A 15,311-nucleotide genomic window follows, 5' to 3' on the forward strand; every position below is an offset into this window, starting at 1 on the left:
CTGTTTCTGCACATACCTAACCCCATCCTTCTCACATTATAGTAACCCTACTCTCGTCATTATGACAGTTCTCATCTTTTCCCACCATTATGTTAAAGGTAATGTTCACTTACAACACCAGTGCTTCTCATTACCAAATAATGGCACTATTAGTTTTGGAACTTTTGGGTGCTTCTTCCACTCCACCCTTCTCCGCAATAAGAATACAGCTGATTGCTTATGGCACCAGACCACAGGAACGTATGTATATTCGAGAATCTAAGCAATTTTCAAACATGTGCAATGTATTGTATGTTGAATCATTAAGTTATGAACTATTTTCACCCCCTGTGTCCCTCTTTTTTTTGCTTTTCCTCTCCTCACACTCCTTAACCCTAACCATGGTATGTTTTGATTATTTATATATACTTAATGTTATTGTTTCATACCATGGCATGATTGATTTCACCTGATTACTGTTTAATCATCAGCCTTGACAAAGACCCAGTGTCGAAACACGTGTTGACTGAAGTGTTTTATCAAGCGTGCAACATTAAACCTTTCTTTGTGTTGACTAAACATATGATCAATGTATTCATAATTTCTAATAAGGCTAGCGCGAACAACCAGAACCCACCTGCCATTTATTAGGAAATGAAAACATGTTGCAGAGTCTGCCTTACATTTCCATCACTTAGGAGGCAATCACCATTCACACTGGACCCCTTATCTCTGTGCTGCCATTATTTCCCCCATGGGTGTTAGATTGAATTGGAAGCGCAAGAATTCACGTTTCCATTTATAATTGGGGAAGTACTTAGGCAAGACACCTTTTGATTTGTCCAAGGTGATAAAACTATTATGTAGCTTATAACAGCGCATTCTATCTATTGTTGTTATCGAATCAGTGCAAATTATAGCCCTTTTAACACCACCTGGGTTGGTCACCAAGCCAAATACTGTTCTTGTACAGTTATCTAGAATTTCCATCACCCTTCCTTCTAACTTACATAGGAATGAACTGTTGCCTTCCCAGAGTGTTCATTCTGCATCCTCATACAAAGATGGTTGTTCAGGCACCCTGATAGCCATAAACAATGAGACCAACTTCCAATCCAGGCTGGAATTGAGGGAGCTCAACCCCAGTTTGTAACGCAGGCTGGATATCGGGAGGGACTGTGGAAGATGCAGTACTTTCTTGCACAGTCTGCTTTCTATCTTTGCCCAATTAAGGTTCCAGGATTGAGACTCCACATCCATTTCATAGAGTAATGTCGGGATCACTTTGCCTTTATAGAAGTTGACTAGAGGGAGAATAGTGAATCCACAATAGTTGTTCAGAGGTTTCTTCATCTGACAACTCACTTGATTCACTTTTCCCTCCAGTCCCGACCTCTCAACAAATAGAGCACTGAGATGAGACGTAATCTTGAACCCCAAGTAAATTATCTCTTTGCACTGTATGATGTCCTTGCCAAGCAGAATCAAGTTGTAATGAGTAGCTTTTTTTGCGGGGTTAATGAATCGAATGATCTTTGACTTTGACGGGTTTATGAGATTATTTGTTTCAGCATATGCCCCAATGCTGTAAGCAAGCGTTGGATGCTCCACGGAGTATAGTCCAAAAGCATGATGTCATTCGCGTAGGCAATCCAGCTTACTTTTGACTTGCCGGCTTAGGGCTTGCAAGAGCCTACTCATTCAGTGCCTTGTTTAGATCTACCAAATATAGGTTAAAGAGGCAGGGGGCTAAAATGCACCCCTGCCTCACACCTCTACTGGTACTTATAGGAGTAGTCAAATGTCCCTGCCCGTCTAACCTAACTTGAATTTTTGAGTAATTGTGGAGGTGGACTATTATAGACAGCAAATGTGAGGGCAGCCCCCATTTCCTAAGATTATTCTATAAGCACCCTCTATTAACAGTTTCGGATGCTTTCAATATCTCTATTAAAGCCCCATATAGGGGGGGAATGTCCTTTGTCCATGCCTTTCCTCGCAAAATATTAATAACCAGGCCATTCAACGAGGTAGACATCCCATTCCGAAATCCAATTTGGGCTTTGTCCAAAATGGCATTGTCCACAGCCCAGTTTTACAATTCTTTCAAGACCGCTCCTGCAAACAACTTTTTGTCAGCATCAAGAAGGGCGATGGTCTGATAGTTAGTAGGATCTACCCGATCGCCCTTCTTGGAGATAGGAATTATTATGGCTATACTCCAGCTTGGTGCACAGCAATGGGAGTGCACCATTGCATTAAACAAGGCCAAGCGAACCGTAGCCCATAGGTTCATGTTAGATTTAAAAATTAGATTAATTAGGCCGTTAGGTCCTGCTGCTCTCAGTGTGGATGAGTTCTTTATTAAAATGATTACATCATCCCTCCATCGTTCTAACTACCAAGGAGTATGATCATTCAATGACCCTTCCTCCCCTGCCTGAGTCCTATAAAGCTCCTTGAAATGGGTGGTCCAGACGGTTTCAGACACTGAATTACTTTGTGACTGAGCTTGTGCACCTTCATCTTGATTTACCAGGGCCCATAAATTGCAGGCGTTTTTTGATATTAGCTTGCCGAGCATTCATTCGCCCTGTCATTGTTTTTTTTAAAGCGATCCACCCTTGCCCAATTTTTATAATTTGAGGTGAGCCTCCTTTTCTCCCCCTGTTGAAATTTCAATTGTGCATAGGTCCAGTCTATGTACACCCATGTTTCCTGATCAAAAACATGTTTGTGAACCTTATTATTTTGTTCCCCCTATGTATAGGTCTTTCCAAATTCCATATAAAGTCCTGTAAATTTGAAGGGGCACAAGCCTGTTCAAGATGATCTCCTGACCCAGCATTCACTCAATCACCCAATTTCCTATTCAACTTTTGTTCCCCCGCTCTAAACCTAGACAGTCTGTGATTGATTAACAGCCTTTGAGTTTGGCCAATGCTGGCCCTTGATGCTGATATAAAAAGATTTGCGGTTACCATGCAATGGTCGCTGTTGCTATTACTCCTTATTACTATAGTTTTACAACAGTCAAAGATCCCCTTAGAGAAAAACACGTAATCTATGGTCGAGTAAGATGGTCTTTTATTTTCCACGTTGACACTGGGGGAATGTCACCATCTATGCATCCATTTGCCATGAGAAGATCTCACTCCTGCATGTATGCCTCCCACTTTTTCCCGTGCTCCCGGGGCTTTGAACTATTAGACAACACTGTATTAGATGAGAGGCAATATGAATTTAGATAATTCGCTATCATCAGTCTTTGAAAGCCACCCCCCAGAGATATCTGCAACAGGACATCTGATGAACACCCCAAGAAAGATTCCAAATTAGAACACGAGGGATTCCAATACAGGTTTTATGTTGTCAAACTCCTCCTCCTACCCCCACAGACTTCATACTGAAGTTTAGCGGCTAGGATGCCTTGATAGTTTTTCAAAATTAATTCTAATTCTTTTTTTATTGATTTCATGGAGGCCATTATTAAACATCTCACTGGACCCACGTTATGTGTTGCATCCAGTTCTAATATGGAAAATCCATCTATTTTAAGGCTTGACGTTAGCCATGTCTCCTGCTGTAAAATGAAGTCATAATTTTCAACCAGATCTACTTTCGTGGTGTTGTTTGTAAAACTCCTGTAACTCCTTGTGTTCCAGCTTAGTACACTAATGTCCTGTTCGGCTAGAGGGAGATATTACTGTCCCCCAATTTCTGGAAGACCTGGGAGAGAATCCCCGGCAGCAGAGTCAACAATTTAGTCTTTGGATCCTGCGTGGTAGAGTTCAGGTTTGTGTGGCCCACCCCCACTTTTTTACTTTCCATGACAATCTTTTAACTTAAATGATTCTGGTTAGAATTAGCATTGGTCTTCCACACTGCATTTTTTCTTTCCATTCTGACCATTGTTTTGAAATTAGGCTTGCTAGTCAGAATTACATAGCCCAAGATCAGAAATTGATTGCTGGCGTCTAAGAATGCATTGACTCCCATTCTGGACTTTAGGCCCTATTCTACGATGTTGGTAGATTCTTCATAAGGAAAGTGAATATAGTCTATATCATATGTTGAAAGTAAGAACAAATCCAAACTTTCTTTGGTGATTTGGAGAATTGTATTTCTGTTTAATGTGCTACGACATTCTGTTGTTAATTGTTCAATGCACACTCCTAGGGCCGCAAATAGCTTTACATTTTTCTCTAGTCTTTTCCCAAATGTACCTCTTTTGGAGGATTTGATTACTGAGGTTAAAGGAGCCGGACCTGTAATTTCATCAAGTGTGGGTGCCAAAGATGTCGGATTTTGTTTTACCCCATTCTCCAGCTCGAAATTCACAGTTCCAACTGCGTTAGGGGTGTGAGGAGAAAGAGGGACTCATTTATTTATTTGTATTTATTGCATTTGTATTACGCCCAAACCCAGAGGTACCACAGCGTAGATTACATAATTCTTAGTCTTGGTGGTTACATGTATGTCAATACGCAGTAAAGTTTACAGTTGCATGCTATGTTACACTTATAGGAATCAACAGAAATGTACATAGAGGGCTTACAAAACAGGCATAGAATCTTGGACGCTGCAAAAGGCAGGAGAAAGGGTGGTAATAAGGGAGTCTGTTAGAAGTTGAAGATGTTGGATTTCTGGCCGACAGGTCAAGCATGAGGTTAGTATTTGTCGAAAAGCCAGGTTTTAAGAAGTTTTTGAATTTGTTTAGTGTGGGTTCGTTAGTGATGTTGAGTGGGAGTATGTTCCAGATTCTAGGAGCCGCTATCGGGAAACTGGATCTGCCTGTTCTCGTGTTCTTGAATTGTGGGTTGAATAGGTGTAGGTGGGTGTTAGATCCGAGTATTCTGGTGGTGTTTTTCTGGCTAAGGCTTTGGTTGAGGTAGCTAGGTGCAGTAACTGAGACACATTTATCTGTTAGGGTGAGAGTTTTGGTAAATATCCTTGCTTCAATGGGGAGCCAATGGGCTTCTCTTCTATGTTGTGATGTATGATCCCTTTTCTTTATGCCTAGTGCTGCTCTCAGAGCTTTATTTTGGATTAGTTGCATTTTGTTTAAGTTGTGTTTTGAGGTGCCTAGTAACCGTATGTTACAGTAATCCACCTTAGATAGGATAAGGGCTCTGGCGAGAGTGATGCAGTTTTGTTGTGTGAGGAATGGTCTGCTTAGAGTGATAAGTTTAGCTGTGGGAGAGGCGAGGGCATTTATGTTTTTACTCATGGTGAGGCTGGAATCCAGATAGACTCCTAGGGTTTTTACTTGTTTAGAGATAGTGATGGGGGTGCCGTCAATCTTTATTTCAGTGTATTGTGGGGGAAGCTTAGCTAATTGGGTTGGGGAGCCTACAATGAGGATATCAGTTTTTTCTCCATTTAGGCATAGACTATTTGCTGCCATCCAGTTCTGGATGATGGAGTACATTTATTTGCCTCTATGGTGTCGTGTTCAAGGTTTCCTGATATGGGAATAAGTATTTGTGTATCGAATTAGTCCCATTGCATCTAATGCTGCAAAGAGTAGTTTAGTGTATGCGTTATATAGGGTTTGAGAGAGGCAGGAGCCTTTAGGGACTCCAAGCGGGACTGAGATAGGGTCTGCTGATACATCACCTATGGCTACTCTGGAGGTACGGTCCGAGAGGAACGATTTAATCCAGGTAGTGGCATCCTTCGAGAAACGGAAGTTACTTGCAAGTGTTTGACAAAGTTTTTGGTGATCTACTAGGTCAAATGCTGCAGACAGGTCAAGTAGTAGCAGTATGCATAGTTGACCTGATTCCCTGACCGCATCCATTGGGTTTTTAAGATCTAGGAATGCTGTCGCAGTGCTGTGGCCTGCAAGGAAGCCTGACTGTCTTTCCCCTAGCAAGTGGTTATTTTCTAGGCGGGATTGTATTTGAGTATATGCAATTTTGTCTATGATTTTGAGTAGGAAGGGGACAGTTGTGATGGGTCTGTAATTGGTGGGGATGGTGGGGTCTAGGGTAGGTTTTCTAAGGAGAGGGGTGACCCCCACTTCTTTGATATTGGGAGGCATGGTGTTGGAGTTAAAGGAAGCATTAACAACATTGGTAATGGTAGCTGCTAGGGTGGGGGCGCACTCCTTGACTAGTTTGGCAGAGAATGAGTCTCCCTTACAGTTAGAAGGTTTTAATGAGGCTATAGTTTTTAGTACTTACTCTGTAGTGACCGAAGTGTAGTGGAATTCGGGTGTGTCCGACTTGGTGTCTGTTGTGGGCAGGGTAGATGACTTTAAAGTGGTGGCTAGTAATTCTTTTTGGGAGTTAATTTTATTTTGCAAGGTGGTTACAGATTATTATGAGGCTGGCGGTAGCTGTGCCTGTACTGCAGGCACGGCTGCCGCCGGTATTGATTTTTATCCGGCACCCAGAAAAGGGCAATTACTGAGTCATTACGACCTTGCCAGACCTGGTAATTGCCCTTTTCTGGGCGCTGGTAAAAATGATTCCCCATTCCCATTTGAACCCCATACCGTTGCTACCATCAAGTTCTGCTCGCAGGTGCCCGTACGGCCCCCAGGTAAAACCTGGTGGCTGCAAGTGCACCCGCAAGCAGAACTCCTAGTATCGTGGTACGGTAACAACGGTGCCGGTAGTGATACTGGCGCCGTTGTTGCCTTACTGCCATACTTGTAATTAGGTCCATAGTGTTCATTACTTTTTGCCCTGTAGATGTTTTTTTAGCTTTTTTTCCCACAGTAGAAGATGGGTTCCCATCTTCTTTGAGAATCCATCCTGACCGGTTGGGGGATAAACAGACCTTGTTGCATTGGGTCCACGATTCTGGTAGTTCAAGCATTTGAGTGTGTAATAGCCGCCTCATTGCGGTGTCCATTTGTTCAGCAAAATCTTTCTATCTTAGATTATTCGTTATTTGCTTATTAGAGTTTCGGAGAATGTATTTATTTTATTTATAAAATGTATTGATGGCGCCCAGGACCCGGAGGTATCACAATGCTGAATTGTTGCAGACAGATTGTCTCGGCCATTTATACAGGTTGCCTTATCTTTTTCATTGGTCGCAGCTCTCCTCGTTTGTGTGCTGCCATCTTGTTTAGCATGCCGGGTGACAATGATTTCACTGTCAGCGTTTGCCGACTTTAGTTCGGTCCATGTTGGCTTCTGACTGAGAGATCGTCATTGAGGGATAGATTTCTCAGACACTTTCGAGTTTTTCTTTGTTTTCTTTCTCCCATTTTTTGTTTTCCGAGTTCGATTACTAAGTGAGTGGATCTGTGAGCTTTGAGTCTTTGGTAAGTCTCTCCGATCCCTTCTATCAATGGATCGTACATTCGGGATCGCCACCTCCGGCAGTGCCCTGCACTGCATTGATCTGCGCTCAAAATCTCCCCCTGGACCTAATCAGGAGCGGCAGTGAGAGATCTCGAAGTCTGGAACATGTTTTCAGGATCTGGAATTCCTTTGTTAATTATAATCAGGGGATGTTGAACAGAATACTCAGTCTCGCCTCTTAGTTTTTGAGAACTCGATTGTATCAGTTCGGCCATCTCTCACAATCCGTAAAATGTCCCTTTACCTGATTTACAGGTGCACCTCTAGTGATATTTGTCTCATTATCCTTTATTTCCAATTCTCCTTTTAGCATAAACAGCGCAATTTATATCTCATTTGGTTTAAGAGTATTTGCCAATATATTAACCTTTACGTTGCCCTTAGTTGAATAATGTCAATGCCATCAGGGGCGGGTGGATTTCTATCTTTAGGTGCAGGCATTGTCTCCGCTGGTACAGAGCCCCCATTTGGGCCCTCAACCACTAAGGTCGGATTAGTGCGTTTCGTTATGTCCATATTTTATATAACTTTATTTAATTTTGTTTGTAATGTAGTTCCTTTTGTTGGTGCTTTGCAGGTTGTACATATACGATTAAAGTTGTGATTAATTGACACCCCCACTGAGCGAGACCCACAGTTTTTTTTTAGATTTCCAGGGCTCAACCATGTCAATTCGTTTTGTTCCATTAAAATTTGACGATGCTGCACTCTGCCCAAAACAAAAGAAAAAGGCAAAAAAGCAAGAAGCCAGGAAAAAAAACAGGCTGCTACGATATGGCTGAATTGAATCGGCTGAAAGGCAACCTGCCCGCAGTCATTGATCTCTGCCCTTGGAGCCAATTAAGCAGACAAACAAACAAAGGCAGGTAACGATGATTAAGGGCTGCCAGTCTTTTGAAACTTTCTTAATATGTGCTCACACGGGCAGCAAACGCGATCACTTTGACATTACATTTCAAAACCCGGGCTCAGGACTCTGAAATCCGATCCCTCAATGAAGCTAGCTGTCGCTGCTCCCACACAACCATCGCCAACGTGTGTTTTCTCGTTCGAACCGAATTAACGAGAGCCACCAGGTCGGATCGGAGCTGTGATTGCAGATATTTCAGCAGCTATTAGTTATTAGCTGTTCTAGCTATTCACGGGGAAACTGCAGACTGTACTTGATGAAAGGCACAGGCAGCCACGTGATAGAGTCTTTTGGATCTGCGAGCACTGCATTTGTTCGGTTACTGATACAGTTCCCCGAGTTACTGTGAAACAGATTAGCTGCCAGTGCCACCTCAACACGTTTTTCAATCCTTTTCAGTTTAGATTGCAATACGGTGCTGCTACAGTAGCGAATTTAAATCCGGAGTATTCAGGCTCGCTTTTAAAGAAAGATTTTCAAGCTCAATTTCCCAGGCTTTTCCAAATGAGCATAACGGCAGCACTCACCAAATATTCAGCCATGAAAAAGAATTTGACCAGCTTGTGGCGTGCTCCTCGTACCCCTCCTCCGCCCGACAATCAACAAACACAAACACTTTGCTACCACAGCTCCAAGCTCCCAGGCAGCACCAGCAGAATCTAGAGCACACAAACACCAGCCGTATGCAGTCAAACATGTGGAGCTTAAATAAAACACTTGTTTCTGGTGCTGATGTGGTTTTGGTGGTTACTTCCCTTTTGTTCTGTCTTCTGTTCCTTGTGAAATTGTGTCTGACCGTTTTAAGTATATTGTTACCAGCACTGTAGGGGTATTCTTATAATTTATTAACAGCATCATCTTCCCATTCTGCTCTCATCACCTTCTCTTCATATAAAGTAACAATGTCTGCTGTGACAATTCACAGGATCTCGTCACTTCTCCCCAGGATGAGTACTCCGTATGAGGCTAGTGAGGTGAGGTTGCTACCCAATAGTCCCCGTAGCGGTTGTAAAAAGCATGTGGATCTCATAGGGAGAAACTCCCCTCATGGACTTAAGGACTCTCGTCCCGTGAAAGACCTTCCTAAACTCTGAGCAGGAAGAGCAGTGAGGGAAGCTGGCGTCCATCCTGCAGAGCCTGGGAAATTCAAACCTGTGCTGCCCAAAGCGTCGAGAGACAGTCAGTCTTGGAAGAAGACGTCGAAAGGACTCACGTGAGCTGGAGTAAACCTGACTCGTTGTAGAAGCAGGAAGAATCCAGCAGTGGCGTGGCCTCTCCGAGGTGGACTGTGTGGTACCTAAAACATGCCAAGACCACCACAGCAGCAACTCTGTGGATCCACACAGACCAAAGGGGAGGTAAACAGGAATATAAGCTGAACGTGTGCAGAACCAACAGCGACCTGAGATCCTGGGAAGAACTGGTAGCGCTTCCCAGTGAAGATACCAAATAGTCAAGTATTCCTCAGGAGTGATCTCCCTTGTCACAGTAGTGATGCCCAGAGAACCAAGATCCAACTATTCCTCTGGGGTGATCTACCTCATTACGATCGTGACATGAAAGTCCATAATTCTCAAGAGTGCCTCCGGATTGAACTCCCTTGTCACAGTGGGAAACCCAACACATGTGAAAGATACCAAAAGGACCCAGAACTGTCAGGGAGCAATCTCCCCAACAGTCAAGATATAAAAAGTCCTGACTAAGTGCCAGCACTAAGAAGAAGAGTTGATAAAACCTTAACCCTGCTGTTTGTAAATCCTTGGGAGGAAATTAAACCGACTTCTAAAGAATTGTACAAAGGACTATCCTGGAACAGTCTTCAAAACTCTTCCAGATAAATCAGGAGAAGGGAGTCATTCTCCTAGTCCAAGCATATTTGGTAAATCAGACCGTATTGCAGGAGACTGCTGTTAAGTCAGCCTAAGTCTAGATTGTTTCACCAGGAGAAGGGAGCCATTCTGCTGGTGGCTTTGATAAGAATTTCAATGAATCCTCCTTGGTTTATTCCTTAGTGGTAGGCATAGAGTAGTTGGTTTGGACAGAGGATGGTATATTGCTTTTTGACTTACATCCTGACAAGCAGCCAAGTTACTCTGTGTTTAGGTAGGGAAGGCCCCTCTAGAAATAGGGAGAGGCAGGTTCTTTTCTTTATTTAGAACAAAAGCCTATAGCCAAAATGATACCACTTTGTCAGCCTCATTACTCCATCTTGCCACAGTGCCCTGGGGAAAAGAGGATGGATCTTACCCCTCAGGCCACAGCTTGTGTACGCCACTGCCTTCTATACTTCGTCACTGCGTAAGCTTGCCCCATTATATTTAGCTTCTCATACAACCTCTTTGCTGATAATACCCAAATCCCTTTCTACGTTCCTACCTTTACCATTGATCACTCTCTTTGCAGATCTAACTGCCTCTCAGCTATCCGCCATGAATAGCACGTTGCTGTTTTATGCTGTTTTCGTTAAAGACCAAAGCTGCTAATCTCCCTTCCATGCTTGCCCCTCCTCTCCTTACTGCTCCCATTTCCTTTACCCCACCCACTATCTCACTCGCCCCTACAAAGCTTGAAATCGTAGGTACTTTTTTCAGCGATCTAAAGGTTCAAATGTTTGTCATCCTCATTGCCTCTCCTGCTAGGCTCAACCATCTGTATGAACATCAGGTACATTTGACACCTATCACTCCAGAAAAACTCTTTATTTCTACTGCAGCATTCAATACCCATGACAACTGTTCCAACCTACTCCTGGGTCTCACCCTTTACTCCTTCACCCTCTCAGCAAAAACCTGAACTTCGCAACTCGCCCTCTCAAGAAACTCCCATGATCCTGTCCCGTCTACGGTATCCATGCTGGCTGGTGCTAGATACAGCACTGATCTCTCCAAGTTCTGACTACTTGTTTTTAAAACCATCCTAGGTGTGCTCCACCCCACTTGTCCAACTGCGTCACCTGCTAATCCCCATCTCGTATCTTTCACTCCACCAACCTGTGCAGTTTATCCGTTCCCTGCTCCTCCATATGCTGCCTCCTACTTCAGCTCCCCTGTCAGTGTAACTCCAATTCAATAATGCTTTATTTGCATGCCTCATGGTGATACAAGTATTGCCAAAGCTTGCAGATTAGCTCTGTATGTGGGATCTTTGGTCTCTGATGGTTTTGCAGGCTTCCATATATCCTGCTATCTTTTCTGCCAGCTCTGGGTTTTCTCCTTGCAGGATCTGTATTTATGTTCTTTTTTAGGAGTTTTGGGAAGCATAGATTTTTCTGGAGAATTCCTTCATAGTATATTTTTCTTGTTATATTTTGGTGAGTGCAAGAGGAAGTAGGCCTCTTTTTCCACTGGCCTTATTACACATTGGGCCTCATTATGAATGTGGCGGTAAGGCAACAACGGCACCGGTGCAACGATGCTCCCCACACCCATTCTGCCCTATGGGGCAGAATGGGGATCGGGAGCCCGCCCACACCGGCACCCGGGAATGGGCAATTACCAGCCCATTCATCTCGTAATGGGCCGGTAATGGCCCATTCGCGGGAGCCGATGCCGGTAGCGAGTTTGGCAGTAGCCGTGCCCTTAATAAGGGCACAGCTACCGCCAAACTCGTAACGAGGCCCATTGTTGGCTAAAAGAACCTGCTGTGCTTTCTAAGACTTGCAATTCCCTTATCTCTCAATTGCAAGTCTGTGGTCGCTGGCCCTGTATTTGGTCATTACCCGACTGTGCTTATGGTTTTTTACTCTTCTAAGATAGTCTGCTTGGGTGTATTTCCTGTTTAGCTGCTTGTAGCACTTCATTTTAGTTATGCCCGAGACTGGGCTTACCAGTAATTGATGTATCTCTGTTTTGCTTCTTCTATGAGTGGGTTTAGTTTCAGTGAGTTTATGTTCCTTCCATTGCTGTGAGGGCACCAAGCCTCTGGTTCTTGAATGAATGCAACTTCTTCTGTCTTTGACGGGTTTATTACTTTCTTCAGTTGGCTTTTGAAATCTTTGGCCTGGAAGATTCTGTTACTGCTTTCTTTTAGAAGGATCTGAAACTTTGCGGTTCGTGTATCGATCGTTGTCAGTAATGGGTGCACCCTCGTTCTGCTTGGAAAACATTGTTTGGACTATTCATATGGGCCTCAGTACTTGTTTTCAGAACAGCAGGTGCATACCTTTGGACTGCTGTCACATTCAAGCCTCACTGCCATGTAGGATTATACACTTGATTACACAATCAAATAACTTAATTCAACATAGAACCCTGGAGTTTGTATTTTATGACATGGAATGCTTGCATGGCCTTTTCTTGCAGGCGTTTGATGGCTTTGTTATACTTTCCAGAGGCCTTGAGTGTTATAACTAGATAGATGAATTTGGACTGGCATTTGCTGATTTCTCCATCTCACTTGAACTGGTATTGGTTTGTTCTTGTTCTGAAATTTATCTGGAACATCATCACTTTGGTCTTGTCTTTGTTTATGTTCAGGCGCCATATTTTATGGTATGTTTTTAGCATGGCCATGCTTTTCTTTAGCTCGTGTTCTGTTAGTGGCAAAAAACCTGTCATCCGTGGATTTAAGGCAGCTAATCTTTAGGTCCTCTAGTGTTTGCCCGGCTGCCTATATGTATGAATTACTTGGCAATCTGCTTTGCTATCCAAAAAACGACCACTGTTTCTGCATTCAAATCTGTCTTCAAGCACTACCTTCTCTCCCTAGTCGCCCCTCCTCAAGTAATCATTCAATATATCACCCCTCTTGGATCTCTTCTCACTCACTGCATATATACAGTGTTACACCCGTCTTCCTGTAAATACTGTTTAAAGTTGATGTTGACCATGCTTCCTGTAGTATTGTTCCATGTTCTATGTCGCCATCTGTTTCTACACTGCCTTAGGGTTCTCAACCAAATTTGCATCACTTTTGTAAAGCACCCACTACTGGGAGTGTTCTGCTTACTTATTTGCAGCCTTTCTAGTTCAAAGCGCTAAACACAAGTTCGCCTTGTGAGGAATTACTTCTTACCTTAATGAAACAATGTTTTTGTTGCATCAAATCATTTTGTTTTAGCCTGTTTATCTGGTTAAAATGTTCTGGGTAAATTGTGAACGATTTGCAGTTTGCTAGAGGAGCATATTTGATGCCAAAATCTGTAATCAATTGAGATTTGCAGAGTGTAAGAGCCAGATGCATTAAAAAGAAAAATGTGCTTCAAGCACTAGACTTATGTGGGTTGAGGTTTGATTTGACATTTGTTTGCTTTTTTTGTTTCAGGTATTTTGTCACTGGTGATGATAAAGGTCAAATCAAATTCTTTGATCAACAACTTCAGCTTACTCACTGGTATGGGAACTTAAAAATGGGACCGATCAGTTCCATTTCTTTCTCCAAAACACCTCCTGCTCCTGCTACTCGGCAGACAAAGTATCCCCAGGATAGCACTCTGAAAGGCGAGCAATTTGCTATCAGGTACGTTTTGAATTCAGCATTGCCATCAGCAGTCATTATCAGCATGTGTCATTGTACATGATGGACCTCATTACTGCTCCGGTGGTTACCGTGCCGGTGATACTGGCGGGTTGCCATCAGACCTGTAAATATTTACCAGTGCCTGACTTCCTGGTGACACCAGGGGATTACAACCCTGGCAGCCCGGAAAGTCAGGCGCCGGTAAAATGTTGTTCCCCATTCCCGAGTGGGGACCACAGAAGCAACGGCACCGTTAACAATGGTGCCAGTGTTTCCGTGATGGTCTGCCTACCGTGGCTGCTGTGCCCGGCAGGGTCAGACATGTCGGGCGTGGCAGCTTCTGCAGGCAGATCTGTAGTATACCAGTCCGGAAGCAATGGGTCCGGTAAGCTTACCGGCAACGTTGTTTCCGTAATGGCATACTTGGCATGAGGCCCGATGTCTTGGTTGGTGTACGTTAAACCAAAGTTTTTATTTCTCTGAGGTTTGGGATGAGAACAGTGGAATTTGAGATCCTGTATTCTTTTTCATTCTGTCCATACTCATTGTAAGGGTGCAGAAGGAGGAGTTCCCCTGCCTCAACTAAAACACTAACGGTTCTGTCAGAATGTCTGTATAAATCAATAGTCCACCGTCCTGTGTCAAAAACCCTACTTCTGTCCCTTACACTTAAAACTAAACAAGAGATGAAGTAGACCTGCTTGGTCCAGAAGAATTACTGCCTTCTTCTGGACTAGGGATAAAAGTTAATTTCCCGGTGTTTGCTGAGTCAATATGTCGAATGCATTTTTTCAAAATGCAAAAATGTCAAAAATAAAGTCGCACTTTTTTTCTTCGAATGTATTCTTTTTTTATTTAATACGTTTTTTGGGGGTTTTGTAAGAAAAATAAAGTGTTAAAGAAAAAAAACATGGGTTGGGGGGGAACCCCCCCATAAAAAAAAGAAACTTTTGAAAGAAAATTTCGACTTAATTTTTTCGACATTTCTGCATTTGAAAAAATGTAATTCGAAATATTCACTATAAACCCTTTTCAGCTTTGGTTACCAGGAGAATGACTCACATCTCCTGGTATCTTGATTTTACAGTTTAACACAACCCTGGGGGGTTGCGCACTGAGCCTATGGGCTAGTTGTGCTATATAAGCAATCCTAATAATAATAATAATTATTATAATAATAATAATAATAATAATAATAATAATAATAATAATAATAATAATGATGCCCTGGCCACCAGTAGAGCAACTCCATTCTTCTGGTATCTTGATTTTACAGTTCAACACAACCAAGGGGAATGACTCCCTTCCCCTGGCCTAGGTTACCAGAAGAATGACTCGCTTCTCCTCGCATCATGGCTTCAGAGTTTGATACAACCAGGGAGAATGACTCCTTTCCCCTGGTATCTTTTCACTTGGTTGCACAGTTCAACATCTCCAGTGGGAATGGCTCCCTTTTCCTGGCCTCTCTTTTACTTTGGTTTCACAGTTCAGCACTTTCAGTCTTTCAGTTTGAGAGTCCCAGACCCAGGCTTCCCCATCTCCAGACTTGGGCAGACTTGGTTCACTCTCCTGCCAAGTATTGCCACAAGGAAGATGGCTTGTGTTTCTCTTCTCTTGTGCATGTAGGTCTCAGACTCGAGTTT

The 15,311-nt window shown here is 43.1% G+C and overlaps 1 protein-coding gene across 1 annotated transcript in view; it reads left to right on the forward strand.

Moving 5' to 3' along the window:
• CFAP251 (cilia and flagella associated protein 251) overlaps positions 1–15,311 on the forward strand; it is a 1,318,836-nt gene that overhangs the window by 676,620 nt on the left and 626,905 nt on the right. The window contains exon 11 of the mRNA XM_069619593.1: positions 13,474–13,668. Coding sequence (XP_069475694.1) covers positions 13,474–13,668 — 195 coding nt within the window. The remainder of the gene's footprint in view (positions 1–13,473; positions 13,669–15,311) is intronic.

The sequence above is a fragment of the Ambystoma mexicanum genome, chromosome 10 (genome assembly GCF_040938575.1).
Source record: "Ambystoma mexicanum isolate Mex_15411 chromosome 10, UKY_AmexF1_1, whole genome shotgun sequence".
NCBI lineage: Eukaryota > Metazoa > Chordata > Amphibia > Caudata > Ambystomatidae > Ambystoma > Ambystoma mexicanum.